The 19,063-nt window shown below is 33.1% G+C and overlaps 1 protein-coding gene across 2 annotated transcripts in view; it reads left to right on the forward strand.

Moving 5' to 3' along the window:
- Positions 1-18,714, forward strand: part of PAPD4 (PAP associated domain containing 4) — a 42,687-nt gene extending 23,973 nt beyond the window's left edge. For both annotated transcript variants that reach the window (XM_005858078.2, XM_005858079.2), the window contains exons 11-15: positions 3,266-3,309; positions 8,040-8,176; positions 13,413-13,504; positions 15,376-15,455; positions 17,273-18,714. In XM_005858078.2, coding sequence (XP_005858140.1) covers positions 3,266-3,309; positions 8,040-8,176; positions 13,413-13,504; positions 15,376-15,455; positions 17,273-17,347 — 428 coding nt within the window. In that variant the 3' untranslated portion in view covers positions 17,348-18,714. The remainder of the gene's footprint in view (positions 1-3,265; positions 3,310-8,039; positions 8,177-13,412; positions 13,505-15,375; positions 15,456-17,272) is intronic.
- Positions 18,715-19,063: the final 349 nt, after the last annotated feature.

Here is a 19,063-nt window from a genome sequence, read left to right on the forward strand (position 1 = left end):
TAAAAATCAATGGAAAAAATATCCTAGGGTGAGGATTAAAAAAAAATTAATTTTATTTGAGTTCGTATATATATTCATATGTATAACAAATATTGAAAAGGTATGTGCCAAAATTTATCAGGTTACTTATGGATAGCAGGATTTGTTTCCTTTATATGTGACTGTAATTGTAGATGTTTTAGAATATATATTAAATAAGAGTGTTTTTATTTGAATGATGAAATCAGGTGATTTTTTTTTACTTGGTGAGACAAATAGTTAAATGGATCAAAGTTTTATGAATCACTTATCAGAAAAAGCTAATTATAATATATGTATTTTTATTGCTGACTAATTTGAGATATACATTAATTTGATGACTGATTTGCTCCTCTAGTAGGATTTGAAACATATGATGTTAGCTAGCTGTTTTAATACTACTTTACATATCACTAATCATTTTGTGTCCAATTTTGCAGTTCAATCTAAAACACGAATTACTTTTGAGGCTTTTTTGTTGTTGTTAATCCTCACCTGAGGATATTTTTTCCATTGATTTTTAGAGACAGTAGAAGGGAGGAAGGGGGATGGGAGAGAGAAACATTGATGTGAGAGAGACACATTGATTGGTTGGCTCCCACATGTACCCCAACCAGGTACATGCCCTTGACTGGGAATTGAACCCTTGACACTTTGGTCCCGGGCTGACGCTCTACCACAGAGCCACACTGGCCAGGGTACTTTTGATGCTTTTTTAGTGAACTCTGTACAATTCACAGTTATTAAAACTTGAAGAGATTAGAAATATTTATTATAAAATTTAAAGAATAATATGACAAACCTCGTATCACCACCTACTGTCTATTCATAATTTTTTAGTTATAGTTGTGATTTAAAAATTTGAATTGACTAAAGCATTTAACATTCATGAACATCCATATGTGCCCTATTTCTTCACTCTCAATGTGTTACATTATACTTTTTAATTTGATGGTCTTCTTTAGAAAAATGTACTTTAATCACAGATAGCCCAAGGTGATTTTGTAAGGAAGTTAAAAATTTAAACATAGTATTTTACTAGTGTGATGAAATTATGTTAAAATTTGGTTTAGATATTGTCAAACATATTTTATTCTTGACAGAGTGGTCCCATTTACTAGTTGATTTGTAATTAATGTACTATCATCAACCATTTCTAGGTTCTAGGTCTTTGTTAAAGGACATCAGCAACTCTGTCCTTTGGCAAATTTAAGCCATTCCTTGCTAGAAGAAATTAGAGGCATTGAAATAAGTAGTTGCTTTTGTTTCATACAAGGGTCTGCAAGGTGTATTGAGCAGTTCAAGGTCTACCATAATGAACTAGTGTTTATGATTTTAGCTAAGTTATTCTACCTCTCTGGCCTTAATATTCTCATTGATACATGAATAGTTGGATTAGATGACTTTTAAGTTACCTTTAACTTCTTAAGTGCTTTAGTATTTTTTCTGCCAGGAACAGATAAAGGAAACAGGTCCTCTGTCTGTAGAAAGGTTGAAAAGATTAAAAACACTTCCTAGAATGAATTTCAATAGTCAGTAATAGACTACATATATGAGTAAATAACTGCTACAGTACACTAATTGCTTGTTATAACTAGTGTTCTTAAATCTATGTTTGTCAGAGGTTTACTGAATGATATTTCTGCCCCCAAAAGCTTCCAGATTACTCTTTGACTATTAAAAGACTTTACTTAAACCAGTGGTTAGTATTTGTATTACTCTCCTAGCATTCTAATTATAATTCTAGAATGAGATAAACTTAAAAAATATTCTCTGTAACCTTTTCTTCATCCTCTTTAAATTACAATTTTAATTTACTATGAGAATTCAGTAGGAAAGGAATTTAGGTTTTTAATTAAACTAATTTCTAATAAAATTTTCCAATTTAACTTCTATATTATAACAACAATTATTAGAAAGCCATGAAAATGTTATACAAATATAGAGACTTTTAGAATTAAAGTGACTAGGGCTTGAGTTTATTTGTAGGGTCTTCTATTTTGTGCATTTGAATGCCTCTGGGGAAAGATGTAACCTTGTTTTCTAAGTGATTTTGGTAAGTAATGAGTAAGTTTTTTCTGACATTCCAGTCATACACTGTGAACATTCCAGAGTATTCTATTCCAATTTTCAACTTGGGAATGAAGCATGATACAGGAGGGAAATTTAAATACTATGTGGTAGAAATTTATACATTTATAAGCATAGTTGGAGACCTAAGTTGACCATAATGGTTGATTATATATATATTAATGTATTCCAGAAGTCACTTAAAAATGTTTTTGCTAAATAGCCAGTTGAAAATGAATTAAAGATTATTACTAAGTTTATTTAATTAAATGCAATGTATTTCTAATTCTTAAATTATCATAGTTTATCATATGATACTATATTGGTCTTTAATCTTAAAGAAGTCTATAAATATGTTTGTATTGTGACATAAACCATTATAAGTTATTTATCATGTTGTGAATATTGGGAACCTTGCCTTTAATGTCATTTACTGTATAATGATGTGAAATGACTGTTAATGAATTTACTGAGGTTGGATTTGGGTAAAACTATTGAAGGGTGAAGAATGACAATTAAAAATATAGTAGCATATGAAGATAATGATTCCTTTGTATGAAATTTTATTTATAGAATGTTGGTTCAAATCTCCTGATTTAGATTTCTAAAATTGCTGAGGCTTTCTTTAAAAACTAAGTAATGCAGTTGAAGATTTTTTTTCCAGTTTCTTTTCTTCAGTAGATCAGTTTCCAGAAACTATCTTAATTGTAGTATTATTGTTTGTTAGAAGAAATTAAATAATAAAGGCATAATTGTGATAGAACCGTTGTTGGACTGTATCATTGGACTATACTTAAATTTTTTTGATAGCTACATTTATCTTAATGTCCATTTAATATCTGTAGAACAATTCTTGTCTTGCTTATTTTGTGTGTGTGTCTGATGTTGGATCAACTGATGTGTGTCTATTTATTGGTGGCTTATTCTAAACCACATAAGGAACATTGGTTTACATTAAAATATGCACAGTTTATTAACAAACCTTAAATTGCCAACTTAGATATATTGTGAATTAAAATTTTTAGGGATCAGAATTAACTTCACAAAATATATGGAAACTGTTGACTTTTAGCAGAAACCCTTATAGTTTCATATCTGAGGGCCTTAGCTGACAAATTGCTGTTTTGTAAAATGAATTACATGAATCATGGAAGCTTTAAACTTTCTTTTTTTATAGCCCTACCTGAACCCATCCTTCCATCCATCCAAAAAATATACCCAGTAAGTGTTTCTTATGAATTATTATAATACATAATGTGACCAGTATATGTGGGACTATTTATGTAGTGTTAATGTAAATATAAAAGTAGTAATAGTTACATAATCTTCTAAGTATTGATAACATTTTCTCTATAGACTGAGGCATTGGCCATTAGAACATTAAAAATGTTTCATATACTTTTTCAGAAGACTGATAATTTATTTTGTTACTGGCAGACAATCTGGTCATTTTTTTAATGATGGAATTTTGTGCATGAAGCTCATGATTATCCCTAATGGGTGTTAAATTAGTCCCATTTGGACTCATTCTGGTTTTCTTAAAATACAGTTTTACAGCATTTCTTTAGTTAGTTAACTCAGAAGTTTTTCGTCCAATGTATGTATATTTTGAAAGCAGAGGGGAGAAATTAAGAAATTGAACAATCGGATAATCATTGTATCTTTCATTTGATTTTATTAAGTAATAAAGCAAAAGAGGTAACAATAGTACTCTATTCTTGTGTGCATAATAAGAATCCTGCTGAAGCAATTTGGAAATACTCAAGAAATGAACTGTACCTACTAGGAAAAGTTTAGTATGTTCTCCGTTTGAGTTTAGAGAAACCTTGGTAATGTACATATTTGCAATGTATGTGAATACTTTTGTTTCTTCCGTTTTTTGTGTTCTTTCCAGAATTCTCTGTTGCCTTGTTTTATAGTCCTACTATTTTTGTTTTCTCCCATAGTCAGCCTTGTTCCTGGTTTTATTTGAAAATATTATTTAAGCTACTTGTTTAGAATGTTTGACCAACCTACTGAAACCACATAATTTTTACCTGTTTTTTAAACTTACTAAGTGGTCATATTATAAAGAAAAACATAGTATCTAGCTTTAGTGGTCAGCATTCAAAGAACTTATTTATTTTGTATGTATCACAAAATATAATAAATACACTTGACATAGAACCTAAATTAAATGTAATTTAATCCTTGATAATTGAAAAGAACTGATCTTGTTTTTGAACCTCAGTTATTGCAATGATTGCAATACATACATGCAAGGTGCTGGGTAATGAAAGGTTTACTGCAAGAGAGCTTTGCTGTAGTGGGACTTCCTAGTTTGTGGTGGGTCATCTTCTAGAGGACACATTTATAACAACAACCTTTTGGCATTTGTATATCTTATTTTCCTCCTTTTAAAAACTAAATTCTGCTATATGAAGAACCATTATAATGAGTTCCCAATAGTACTAGGGTATGCTTTTAAACATGAAAAATGAAACAAGCTTTCACTGAATACCTTTGAAAAGACAAAATACTTTGGTGAAGATTTATTTTTTTTAAAATGACAATGAACCGTGGCTGACGTGGCTCAGTTGTTAAGCATTGATCTATGAATCAGCAGGTCATGGTTCGATTCTCAGTCGGGGTACAAATGATTCTTTCTCATCATTGATGTTTCTCTCTCTTTCTCCCTTCCTCTCTGAAATATATTAAAAAATAAAATGATACTAAAACTATTATTTTAAAGTTGACATTACTTAAATTTTTAAAAGCATAAGGAAGTTAATTTTGAAATAATACATTATAAGTTTTAGGACCTAACCGTACTGCATTATTATATAAATGTACAGTTAAAATAATGATGATGCCTGGCATATATTAAATTATGAATATTTAGGTAATACTATTGCTGCTAAGCTTTACATACATTATGTTATTTAATCGTTATAACAACCCTATGAGTACTATTGTCTTTATATTATAGATGAAGAATCTTTGCAAAGCTGGGTAACTTCATTTAATTAATAGAAGAACAACGTTTCAAACCTAGGTGGTCTGACTCCAAAGTTGATGCCTTAATCACCTTATTATAGTGCTCATACTTTATGTTAAATACTTATTTATATTGATTTCAAAACTTAAAAATCTCACTAAAATGTGATATAATATAACGGAAATTTAGTGATCAGTTTTCCAACATACATCACCATATCGGTGGTGACCTGTATACAATAAAGAAAGCGTGGTAGAACTTCAATATATTATTTAGTTCTTTATTCAGGCAAAACTCTACTTACTCTATATCTACTTACTCTTTACATCTACACATTTTTTTAAGGAAAAGTTACCAAGAAAAAGTTTAGCCAATCTAATTTATTCCAGAAGGTCTTTAATTGTCCAGATTTCAAACTTTGAAGATGAAGTAAGAAATTATGGGCACAGCTTCCCATAATAGAATATGGCAGAAGATGTTTTTGGCATATTGGCAGACAATTGTATTGACAAAACAGTGAAACTTTTCAGATGTTTTTCGAGCGATTGCCTTTCAAAGTTTTCCTTACCTTGGCATTGATTGAAGAGAAATGGAAAATATGTATCGTTAAAAGTATCAGCATTTAAATATCATTTAGAATTGATTCATTACACATTTGGTTATGAGAAGCCCAAAATAAGATATAACCTTAAAATGTAATACAGCCCTAGCTGGTTTGGCTCAGTGGATGGAGTGTCCGCCTGCGGACTGAAGGGTCCCAGATTTCTCCCTCAGTATGTATATGGCCCTTTTGTATATGACTGTGAAAAAGAACAGTGGAGCTAAGAGGAGACTGGCCAAATTGGTCCAAGGTCATTCAATCATTTTTATAGACTAGGTCTCACTATTTCAGTTTTAATCTCACAATTGCTGATACTTTTCTTTAAATTACTGAACAAATTAAAAAAATTTAAAGGAAGTTCAAACTGTGTTAAATTTCAGGTAAGAAAATAACTTCTATTTTAGCATCAGTTCATAAATTATATGCTTACTGTGCTAGGTGCTAGAAATCAAAATTAGTAAGTAGTTTTCAGAGCTGAAGGTATTAAACAGTGACCCACTTTTATTTTCTTTGCCACTTGAACTTGTTATACCTTTGTCTTCAATTTCCCAGAAAGTAATATTTAAATTTTACAATTTTAAGTAATGTCCTAAGTCCAATTTTTTACACATAACAATTAAGAGACAAAAGGTGGTAGAGGCAGTATACCTGCTCTTCCTTCTGCTTTTACTCTTTATTATAAATTGAGGCTTCTTTCTTATTAGTATATCTACTTGTAATACTAAATATGTTAGAAGTGGAAACGGAAGTGTCAATTTAGGAGTCCCAACATTATGAATTGTGGTTTTGGAATAGAGTTTTCTTCTGAGAGAATCATTTTCTGGTGGTTAAAAATTATTGATAGAATCTATAATAATAAAGGGTAATATGCTAATTAGACTGGACATCCTTCTGGATGACCTTTTGGACAAAAGCCAGGGCTGTGAGGGAAGCGCGGGTCCTGGGTGCATGCTGGCAGCCAGAGGGAAGCCTGGGTCCCAGGTGGCAGAGGGAAGCCGGTGTTGGCAGCCGGGGGAAGGAAGGCCTGCTCTTGCACAAATTTTGTGCATCAGGCCTCTAGTTATAGATAATGGGGTAGAGGAGGGAAGCTTAAAATTTTCTTGCTCCTTAATTTTTTAGTGATGATTTTTGATGACTACCATTAAATAGATGCAATACCCCAATTCTCTGTATTACAACGCAGTTATCTTGAGTTATTTAGACATTACTAATTTAATCGATATCAATAAACCCAAGGTTGATTTGTTAGAGTTGGGAATGTTAAGTGTAGTTGTCATTCTGCTGCCTTAGCCAATAGCTTTTTTGGAGAAAAAGAAAAAGTATTTCTATTTTGATGGCAACGGGTAGTATAGAAAACTCTTCTTGAGGGCACTGCAAACTACCTTAGGAAACATTTTCTTTTTTATTTGTAAATAGTTTTAACAACCAGCTGTCCTTTCCCTACTTTTTCAGATCCTGGATTAGGGCAAGCAGCCAGTTGCAAAATTGGAGTTTATTTTTTAGCAGTGAAAAACAAGATTATTTACTAAATTCTTTTATTTTCAGGCATACAGATATATACTACTTGAAGCTGTATAGTTCATTTAGTATGTTTTAGAGCCAGAACTTGCTGCTATTAGAGAAAAGATTAAATATGAAAATGAATGGCATACCATAGGCAAAAAGAATAAGTACCCATTAGTATTCTTTCTAAGAAGTGTGCTGTTTAGTCCTGGATTACAAGCAAATGAAAATGAATATTTATGAATATTATGGTAAAAGTTTGCTGAATATTGCTTGCTGGTATTTCCCTTTCTTCTGTTCCCTGCCCTCTTTGTCTTTTCAAGTTCAGTTCATGTTGGATGTCTCTCTTCTTTTCCCTCTAAGATACAAAATAAAAATTTTTTAATTGGTATAGGTACTATTTATTTATTAAAGTTATTTTTATGGCCTTTGAGAGAAATTTTAACTGGCAGTTAGAAAGAGCTCTTTTACCTGGTGCTTGATATAACCTCTATAAAGTGCAACTGCTTCTTATAGAAATAATTAAAAAGGAGATACATTTGTAAAGGAATCTCTGTGTTATTGCATGGAGTTTCGGCATGTACAGTAACATTTTATTTATGAGTTAGAAAATCTTTGCTAGCATACAGATCCATTGTTTGTTATATCTCAGCCAAGGATTAGAATATCTTAGATTTTCAGGTACTTTCTGGCCTACTCCAAACACTGGTAAAACGTACGTGTAAGAAAACCTTCAAATTTCCAAAATACCAACATAAAAAAAAAATTTCTTCTCTCTTTTTCAGAGCACTTTATTTAGATCAGGATTTATAAAGTTTTTAGTGTATGTTTTAAATGGCTTTACATTTCGTCCCCTTTTTTTCCTGACAGGAATCTTTTAGTCCTGCTATACAACTGCACCTTGTACATCAAGTTCCATGTAATGTTCCTCCTTACCTCTCAAAGAATGAATCAAATCTTGGGGACCTCTTACTGGGCTTTCTTAAGTATTATGCTACGGAATTTGAGTAAGTGAAACCTCAAATTGTATTTATTCATTTTTATATAAGTGAATGCTACAAATTTGGTCAAAGGTTATTTTTGTCAATTTCAATGCTGTAAACTTGTCCAGAAATGTATAATTTATAAAAGTTAATATCTAAAGATTAATTATTAGATACTAAGTAGATTTCATATTCCTAGCTAAAAAAATTATAGCTCACTAAGCCCAGTTTTAGTTGCTTTCACTAGTGATCCCATTCTATGTTTAGCTGCCTCTTTTCATAGTAGGGCCTGAATAAATGTTTATGTTGGTCATAACGTAGGTACTATATCATTTGGAACATCTATTTTTTAAATACTGAAAATTTGTAGTAAAAAACACAGCTGTGACAAATTGGAAAAATATTTACTTAATACCTGATATCTGAATTTAATAGTTGTGGTATATGATATACAAATCAAGGAATAATCCTTTTCCATGTTTTTTGTTGATGGTAATGTGTAAATATGAAAGATTAAAGTATATAAACAGGCTGGACATAACTGAAAGTTCTTATGGGAGTTCTTAGTTCATAGAATAGGATTAGGGGATGTTCGCAGCTCTTCTGATCAATTTAGAAAGCTTGAAGGAGAAGGAGAAAGGACTTAGGAGTTATACAAAATTAGAGAAATACAGTGACCACAGAATCCCACACTGAAGAGGTTTGGAGAGGGGATAATAATAGTAAGAGTAATAAATTGCTATTACTAGGTGGGGTAAACATTCTAAACAGGTTATATGTATTATCTCATTCAGTTTACATTATCACCATATAGGATGGTATTATATTACGCCCATTTTACCAGTGAGGCATATAAAGAGGTTAAGAAACTTGCACTAAGATCACACAGCTTGTAAGGGGAGTATTTCAAATAGTTTTGATTGCAAAATTCACACTCTTAACTATGATACTTTACCACATGTTGATATTGTCTTATGTACTATGATGTATTAGCTTTAAAGAAAATTGACTTCTATGTGATGATTTGAAACATAGGGCGTGAAAGATGAAATGTTTTTTAAATTTCTCAAAGTAAAGCTTATACCAGACTGTTTGAACCTGTTTAGTTAAAGTTGTTTCTCTAGTACCTAGTTCAGTGCCAGATAGTGGGTACTTGACAAATATTTATAAATAAATAAATAATTTGAAGCATAAAGTAAGATTGTAGACCTGATTCAAAGATCCTTAAGATTACTAAAATTGCTGAATAAGGTTAAGAAAAGGAGTAGGAAAAGTGCTGGAAGAAAGGAGTTCAGTAAGAATGAAGTTATGATAGTCCAGGTTAAAAATGACCTACATATAAGTCCAGGCAACAAGGATAAAAAGGAAGGAGCCTTCATTAATATAAAGATGAAGAAAGATTTAAGACTATATGAAACATAGGACATAAACTGTAAAGGTTACTCTGGAGTTCAGATATTGGAATAACAAAATAGCTAATATTTAGTGAATATTTCTTTATTTCGTGTCCTTTTAGAGCAGTGGTTCTCAACCTTCCTAATGCTGTGATCCTTTAATACAGTTCTTCATGTTTTGGTGACCCCCAATCATAAAATTATTTTTGTTGCTACTTCATAACTGTAATTTTGCTATTGTTATGAATCGTAATGTAAATATCTGATATGCTATATGTGTTTTCCGATGGTCACGACCCACAGGTTGAGAACCGCTGTTTTAGAGTATGCTGAGTGATTCCCATGTATTACCTCATTTAATCCTTAAAATAACCCCCTGTCAAGCTTAGGGGGAATTTGTGAACCTTCTCATGTCAATACAGCAGATAGTGAGAAAACTGGGGCCTGACTACAAAACACACTCTAATTTGTTAGACCATATTGGCATGGTCTGTTATGTCATATAAATTAAGGCTTGGGAGAAGTTTGTAGAGGAAAAGGATACACGTAGTAGAAAGTTACATTTCTGCCATGTGTATGGTTTAGGATTAGAGCACCTACGTATAAACACTTTGAAAATCGCTGCTTTGTTGGACTGAAACAAGATGGTAGTTGTCCCATTTGTGTGTGAGTTTAGCATTGACAGAAACTAGCTTGCTGTGCCAAATGATACTGGCTAGGATGCTGATGCTTGAAAAAGGTTTTGAACTTTTGTATGCATTCGTTATCATGATGATACATGATTTATGAGCCATCTTCCTCTACTCTCTCATCATATAGAGCATTTGTCAAGTGCATTATTGTTTCATACCAGATATTTTCAGAAATTTGACTGTAGAGAGCACAGGCAAGAATGTAGTCATGGTGATGAACTAGGTGCTGTTAAAAATTCTGTTAAGTTAAAAATGTTTGTAAGGATTTCTTCTGAACTTTGAAATGTTCAATTAAAAAATTTTCTATACTTGAAGACAGAATTAAGTGCCTTTTAAGAGATGCTTGAGTATATGGTACAAATGTTGCAGAAATTTTAAGTGGCCATTTAAAAATTACTAAGATGTTCTTACCTATTTCACCCATAACTTTCTCCTAAACTTTGCTGCTGAAAATTCTCATAATGAAACCAGACTTCTAAAACTGTACCCGGGGAAAGGGAACTGACAAAATAGGGGGGGAAAAGAATTACGTGACTCAGGGAATCTTGAAAAAAATAGTGGGAGGTTGGGGGTAAGAGATCAACCAAAAGACTTATATGCTTCCTTATAAGCATAACCAATGGACACAGATAATAGGGGGTGAGGCCCTGTGCTGGGGGGCAGGTGCATGCTGGGAGAGGTCAATGGGGGAGAAGTGGACATATGTAATACTTTTCAATGTAAAGAATTTAAAAAAAAATATAGATGTAATAATTTTGTATTTTAGCAAGACAAAAGTTCTAAATATTATAGACTCAGATATTGGAGAGTCTATGAACTTTATTTTTGTATTTTTAAAAAAAATGTTTTTATTGATTTCAGAGAGAGGAAGGGAGAGGGAGAGAGATAGAAACATTAATGATGAGAAAGAATGATCGATCAGCTGCCTTCTGCACACCCCATACTAGGGTCAAGCCTGCAACCCAGGCAAGTATGTGACATGACTGGGAATTGAACTGTTAACTTCCTGGTTCATAGTTCGATGCTCAACCAATGAGCCATGCCAATAGAGCTGGGCTCTATTGCCTCACCCTGTATTTCTAAACTGTACTCTTTTTGTTTGTTTGTTTTTCAACACGTTAAGCTCCATGTCAGTCACCAGTGACTGACACTATACTTTCCGTCTGGAAGACAAACAGGCTGGGTGCTTAACGTGTTAATTTTGTTTCTGAACTGTACTCTTGATAAGAAAATGTAGAAAACTATACTTTAAGGATTCTTTTCAATGATCAAACTTCACGAGATGCAATATTTTCTCGAATATTTAACATGGAAATTAATCAGTTTTCCAGAAATAAATGCCATACTGAACCCACTATTATATTCTTTTCTTACTAGAGGCCCAGTGCATGAAATTCGTGCACAGGGGTTGGGGGTTCCCCCCTCAGCTCGGCCAGCATCCTCTCCAATCCGGGACCCCTCAGGGGATGTCCCACTGCCAGTTTAGGCCTGATCCTGCAGGCAGTCAGACATCCCACTCGCAATCCAGGACTACTGGCTCCTAACCGCTCGCCTGCCTGATCACCCCTAACCACTTCTGCCTGCCGGTCTAATGCCTCTAACTGCTCCCCTGCCAGTCTGATTGTCCCCTAACTGCTCCCCTGCTGGCCTGATCTTCCCTAACTGCCCTCCCCTGCAGCCTGATCGCCCCCTAACTGCCCTCCCCTGCTGGCCTGATCACCCCAGACTGCCTCTGCCTCAGCCCCCGCCACTGTGACTTTGTCCGGAAGGACGTCCGGAAGATGTCCGGTCTAATTAGCATATTACCATTTTATTAGTATAGATGGTTTCTCTATCTAGTAAATATAGAAAGTGTTGGACTTGGAAGGTCCCAAACTATGGTCTTTTCTCTTCTTACTGAAATGATGGAGAAAGCTAGATAGCACTGTAAAAAAGATACCAGCTACTCCCCAAACTCATTTTCTCTTGTATACAGGCAGAGTAGTCATAAGTGTTAAAATACTTCTTGAAAAAAAGAAAATAGTACTCATACAAACTATTATAATTGTAAAGAAATCAAAAGAAACAACAATGTAATGCTAATACATTACTAAAGACTGGACAATTTACCTTCAGATAGGCAGATAAAATTGTTTTACTTGAGTAAAACTTCATTATTAGCTGCTACATCCATATGTAGTAATACATGTTTTCACAGTGTATTAATGTTTTCATAGAGTATTAATTTTGTTTTCTGAACCAGCACCTACTTGCTTCTTTTGGAAAGTTTCAGAATTTTTTTCCAAATCATACAAATAGATATGGACCTGAACATAAATTACTGACTAAATCAGAAAATAACACAAGAAGATTAATTCTTCTTAAATTAAAAATTCTTAGTGAGGTATTAATAATGAATATAATTTTTATATTTTTTTGCTTACTTACACATTTTTCTTTTATTTATTTTTAATGTTTTTTTACAATATATATTTTTATTGATTTTAGAAAGGAAGGGAGAGGGATAGAGAGAGAAACATCAATGATGAGAGAGAAGCATTGATTGGCTGCCTCCTGCACGCCCCCTACTGGGGATCGAGCCCGCAACCCAGGCATGTGCCCTTGGCCGGAATCGAACCTGGGACCCTTCAGTCTGCAGGCCAACGACCTATCCACTGAGCCCTATTCTTTTTAAAAAATTCTCACCTGAGGATATGTTTTTTATTTGATGTGAGAGAGAAACATTTATCAGTTGCCTCCTATATGCATCCCAACTTGGGATCGAACCCACAACCTAGGTATGTGCTCTGACTGGGAATCGAATTCGCAGTCTTTTGGTGTATAGGGCAATACTTCAACCAACTGAGCCACGGGGCCAGGGTTTCTTATTTTTTTATATTGCTTAATTTATTCAATAAATAAGTATTAAGTACCTAATTTGTGCTAAACAACTAGTTGAACATGAAAAAATACAGAAATAATATCTTGGAGACACACTATAAATAATAACTAAGCAAATTGTTAGACTAATAGTGCTATGGAGAAAAAAGAGAAACGGAAATGGGGATTGTGTTGCTGAGGGTTGAGGCAAGTTTCAGTATTCTTTGAGAAAATCAGAGGAGGCCTTACTACTAATATAATAAAAATAATAAATGGGAAATTAAAATAGTTAACATGATTAATGTTTTCTTATAGCTGGAACAGTCAAATGATTTCAGTTCGTGAAGCCAAAGCCATTCCCAGGCCTGATGGTATTGAATGGAGAAATAAATACATCTGTGTAGAAGGTAGCTTTTCCACTACTCTCTGTCATTCAGTTATCATCATGGTACTGAGAGAATTACTTGAATAAGTTCAGCTTATATTATTATAAAATAATAAATTTATATTCTGAAGTGGTTTACAAGTCTTTTAGTTATAAGATTTTAATTTAATATTTAAAAATAATTTAAAAACTTTTATTTGTAGAAAATAACAAACACAAATTTAGATGTTTAGTGTTTCTAGTTGGTAAGATTTCAGCAGTCTTTATGCATCCCTCCTGCTTGTAATTGATGGAAACGTTATTCTTATATTGAAATAAAATCAGTTCTTTTATACTGATTATTAATGCAAGCTAGATTTTTATGAATAGAAATTGATTTTACTTTAAAAGTTAAATGCTGAGATATTCTGTTATCTAAAATTAATTTACATATAGTTGACTATCACTGACTCAAAGAAACACTGACTGTTGTAAAGTGCTATGTGTGATGTGACCTGATAGTTTGGCATATGGCATTATTCTATTGAAAAAAACAGTACTGTGACAGTAAACTCCTTTTTTAAAATAGCCTTTCTAAGCAATAAAACAAAAAACAAAAGAAACAAAAGGAGTTTTTAAAATGATGGGCCTGCCTGCTTAGATTGTATTACAAATGTAAAGTTAACCTCTCCATTGGATTTCACCCTTTTTCCAGGTCTCAGCTTTAAAAGGCACACATAGTTCTTATCAATACTCTTGGCTTCATCCTACTGCCTCTTCTAAGTACTTCCACCCCTCTTTTTTATTGCCAAAATTCTTAAACTCGAGTAACTTTTACCTGCTGCTGGCATTATTTCAGCTGTCCCATCTGTTAGCCTCCTTTTCTCACTATTATCTTCAGTTTCTTTGTCTTCTCAATATTATAAGACACTAGAGGCCCAGCACACAAAATCACCCACGCAGGTTCCCAGTTTGCCATCGGGAGATCGGAGTCTAAGGGCCGGGGGGAGGGACCAAGAGTCCTGGCGCTGTCACATCCCCTGCCACCCACTCCGGTTCCCCGTTCGCCATCCGGCAACCAGAGCCTGCCGGCCGGTGCTGAAAAAACCAAGAGGTGGTCAGTGCACCTCATAGTGACTGGTCAAACGGTCATTCTGGTTGTTCTGCTGTTATGGTCGCTGGGCTTTTATTATATAGGATTTGTTGTTTGTATATATGGACTCTTCCCTCTTGTGGGTGATGTGGAAGATAATGTTCTGTTCTCTAAAACTCTTCATTTTCTTCCTGTCTTCTCTACTTGCTATCTTTTCTCTCTTTTTCACTGCCAAATTTCTTATACCAGTTACACTGTTCTCACTGTATCTTTATAAACCATCCACTCACACCATAACTCTCTGCACTGTCTTCTATCCTCACGATGTTTAGACTTTCAAAGGGATTGACCTTTCTGTTGCTTGACAAATCAATGGTCTTTTAAATTCAAATTAAATTTAAAATTATCTTTCTGTGATATTTAACATTAACCACCTCTCTCAGATACAGTGCTTTATTCTTTTTGATAACCTTAATTCTTTAACTTATTTTTATTTTCTTAAAGGTAGGTAGGTTTTTGACACTGTAATTCTTCAGAAATCTTATCCACTTTTATGATTTAGATTTAACATACTTATGCTAATGACTTCATTTTTAGTTATCCTCACTTGAATTCTTTCTACCTTATTAGACAGTGCATAGCTATATAAAACTTTTTAATATGCATAAATCTAATAAGATACTAGGTTGAATTATATGTAATTGCTATTTTCTAGGTCAAAAACTGTCAAATATTGACAGTTTCATATAGTTCAATCAAATAAAAAAACTGAAGCTTTCATTTTAATAATTTTTTGTTTATATGTGCATTTAACTTTGCAGAACCTTTTGATGGAACAAATACTGCCAGAGCTGTACATGAAAAGCAGAAGTTTGACATGATAAAGGATCAATTTTTAAAGGTAAACAGTATATTATATTAACTCTTAAACGCATTAGTAGACTAGTGTGCTTTGAAAATGAAATACATATGTACTAGTAATTGGACAGAATAGCCCTGGTTTCTGTGTTGTGAAGCCATTAATATGGCACAATAGTGAATTTATTACTTGAATTTAGATATACTTTCCCTTCTGTTTCCATTCACATGGCTTTCACTTTTTTGGAAATAAGTATTTTCATAGTGACTTATGAAACTAAAGCCTGATGGACTTCTTTGCCTCCTAAAATATTGGGGAACTTATTATACCTTAAAAGAAAGCTTATTTATTTATTTATTCATTCATTCATTCATTCATTCATTCATTTACTGTTATTGTTGAAAGTATTACAGATATCTCCCACCCCCCCACCCCCCGCTCATGATTTTTCTTTTGCATGTCCTAACAGGAACTTGAGTCTCATTTTATCTTTGTTTATATTTTGAGAAGTTAAAAACGTATGTTTCTGTATATACACGCATTATACACACACACACACACACACACACACACACACACACACACACACACATATATAAATAAACTTCGGTCACATACACACACACACACACATACTGTAGTTTATTCCTTAGCTCTTTAGTTCACATTATGAATTTATTCATCAGTAATTTTGCTAGGTGGGGTTTTAGTCCTCAAGGAATTTCGCAGTACAATGTAGTAACACACTGATAAAAATATGTACTATGAGACATACAGGAGAAATGCTTCATAGAAGAAAAAGATCAGTGACTGTGACGATCACTTTGGAGACATACCTTTTTATTATCAAGACATACAAGTGGACTTTATTTTGATGATAATTAAAAATGCAAGTGTATCACATTACAAACTATTCGTTAAATTAGGCCCTCTCAATTAACAACCAGAATAGAAAATTTAAATGAATGGAATTCTGCAGGACAAAACAGATATTCCAGAGGGAATATTTTTGTCAGGTTAAATTGATAACTCAAAAACAGTATTGCTTACATAGCTATTCTTATTGATGGATGAGCTTTCTTCAGTTCCCTTTTTTTTTGTTTTGTTAATCCTCACCCGAGGATATTTTTTCATTGATTTTCAGGGAGAGTGGAAGAGAGAGGGAAAGACAGAGAGAAACATCAATGTGAGAGAAACACATCGATTGGTTGCCTCTGAACAGGGCCAGGGCCCGAGGAGATTGCAACCAAGGTATGTGCCCTTGACCAGGATCGAACCCTGGACTCTTTGGTCCGCAGGCCGACCAAACCACTGACCCAAACCAGCTAGGGTGCTTCAGTTCCTTTTTTTTTTTTCTTACCAATTCAACTTTTTGTCTTCTATAGTCATAAAGAAAGTGTTTTTTAATAGATTTACTATCACCTTCATAAATACTATTTTTAATTGAAAAAGCTTGCTAGATGCCAAATAGTCAATCAGATAATTTAAGTAGTCTTCCCTTATTCTTTCAAACTCAAAGATTTTGTTTTAATTACCTTGTACCTTGCTGCTTTAGATGAAATTATTTAAATCTGTGAATAAATGTGAATATTGTCAATTGTGTCTTTTTGTACCACCTATACGATTAATCGAAGCCACACAGGTATTGAGTTTTTAGATAACATTTTCTTTTCTGATGACAGAAACAATTCTTGTATTGTGTTAAAAACTTGGGAGATAAAAACACAAAGAAGAAAAAAAAACCACCCCAAATTTTACTACTTCGAGAGAACTACTATTAACATTCTAGTAACTTTCTGTTCAGTATTTGTTCTGCACATACTTTAGGTTTTAAGAATGATTTTTTTTTCTTCTCACAGTCATGGCACAGATTGAGAAACAAAAAAGATTTGAACAGTATACTACCTTTAAGAGCTGCTGTCCTGAAAAGATGACTGGCCTCTATTACTTAATAAATTCTTCTGATAAATAAAGAACAATAGTAATACCATAATGCATTTTGTTTACCTCCATCATAGTTTCTTTTCATTGTTCTTGTTTTCATGTTTTATTTTTAAGAGGACATACTTATATAAAGATTGCATATTTTATTATAACATTTCCTAATAAAACCCTTTGATTTAGAGATGTATTTTTGAAAATGTTTACATTGATGATTAGTGATATTATGGCATGAATTTTCAGGTGATCAGATAAAATATTTTTGGGGAGACTATCTGAACAAATAAAAGGTTTTTGATATAACTTCAGTTAATTGTACCACATGCTAATACTGAAAAGATTTGTGGAATTTTGGAAGTATAATCTTCAGTAGATAGTTTATTGCCTGTCTGGTCTAGTAAAGTGAAGAGTCAAGTCAGTTATTCAGTTACTTGAAGCAAAATGAAATCTTTTATTTCAATGAAATCACTGCAGAGGCATATGAAATACTGGACAGTTGCCTTAAGTCTTCGCTTGATTCCAGGATAGAGGCTGTACATGTGTTTGTATTAGCATTTCATTAGTACCTCAGATGCTTTTGATGTACTCGAGATTGCTTTCAATTTTTTGTGACAACAGTACATTTTGCACTGTAGTAATATGAGCGCTAACTCTGTATTGAACAGCAGTTAGTGAATTGTTTTTAAAAAATCAATTCGTTGTAGACATTTTGAAAAGATCAAGTCCCTTATGCTTTATAGTAGCTTAGTGCAATATGCATTTTAGCTTTACTTCCCATTTTGTGCTTTTATTTTCCATGAAACAACAGAAACTGAAAGGTCAAAGTTGAGATTATAACCTATTGATCATATCAGATTTTTTTCCGTGTGCAATTATAGGATTGTAATCAACTGGAATTTTTAGGCAGTAAGTCCCTAATAAAATGTTTTAGGGTAAGACATAAAATCATTATAAATAAAAGCTTAATGTTTGTAAAGATACTTTTTTAGTGTTTCTTTTCCACATGAAGAAGTATTGGTGGCTGCTGAAAAAGCTACAGTGTTTATTAAGGTTGTTTGGGGTTGTGTAAATATTTGTAAAGTGGTTAATGCCTGTACATTTAAATATGAAAAGTAATCTTGGAAATAGTTTTAACTTTTTCAAAAGGACTCTGTACAACTTCTTTTAGACCTGCTGTAGCACAGTTTGTACCTCTAATATATTTGGGGGTTTTGTTTTTTGTTTTGTTTTTTGCAAACCAATCCAAATGCTAAGACTTGCTTTTCTTTGACTTGTAAAAGGTGCATATTTTCATTTTCTTCTTTATGTTTAAAATTTTGTATTATGTCAAATGCAATAAAGTTTATATATGGAAATTGTTGATGTGTTTTTGTGTGTGTTTGTGAGTCTTTGGAGATGAGATTGAGGCTGTAGCTATCATCTGGAACTGAACTGAATCCAATTATTGTGCTTGATTATTTAGATCAGAGGTTCTCAACCTGTGGGTCGAGACCCCTTTGGGGGTCGAACCACCCTTTCACAGGGGTCGCCTAAATACATCCTGCATATCAGATATTTACATTACGATTCATAACAGTAGCAAAATTACAGTTATGAAGTAGCAATGAAAATAACTTTATGGTTGGGGGTCACCACAACATGAGGAACTGTATTAAAGGGTTGTGATTAGGAAGGTTGAGAACCACTGATTTAGATTATACAGAGGATCT

The sequence above is a fragment of the Myotis brandtii genome, unplaced genomic scaffold, assembly GCF_000412655.1.
Source record: "Myotis brandtii unplaced genomic scaffold, ASM41265v1 scaffold115, whole genome shotgun sequence".
In the NCBI taxonomy this organism is placed as follows: domain Eukaryota; kingdom Metazoa; phylum Chordata; class Mammalia; order Chiroptera; family Vespertilionidae; genus Myotis; species Myotis brandtii.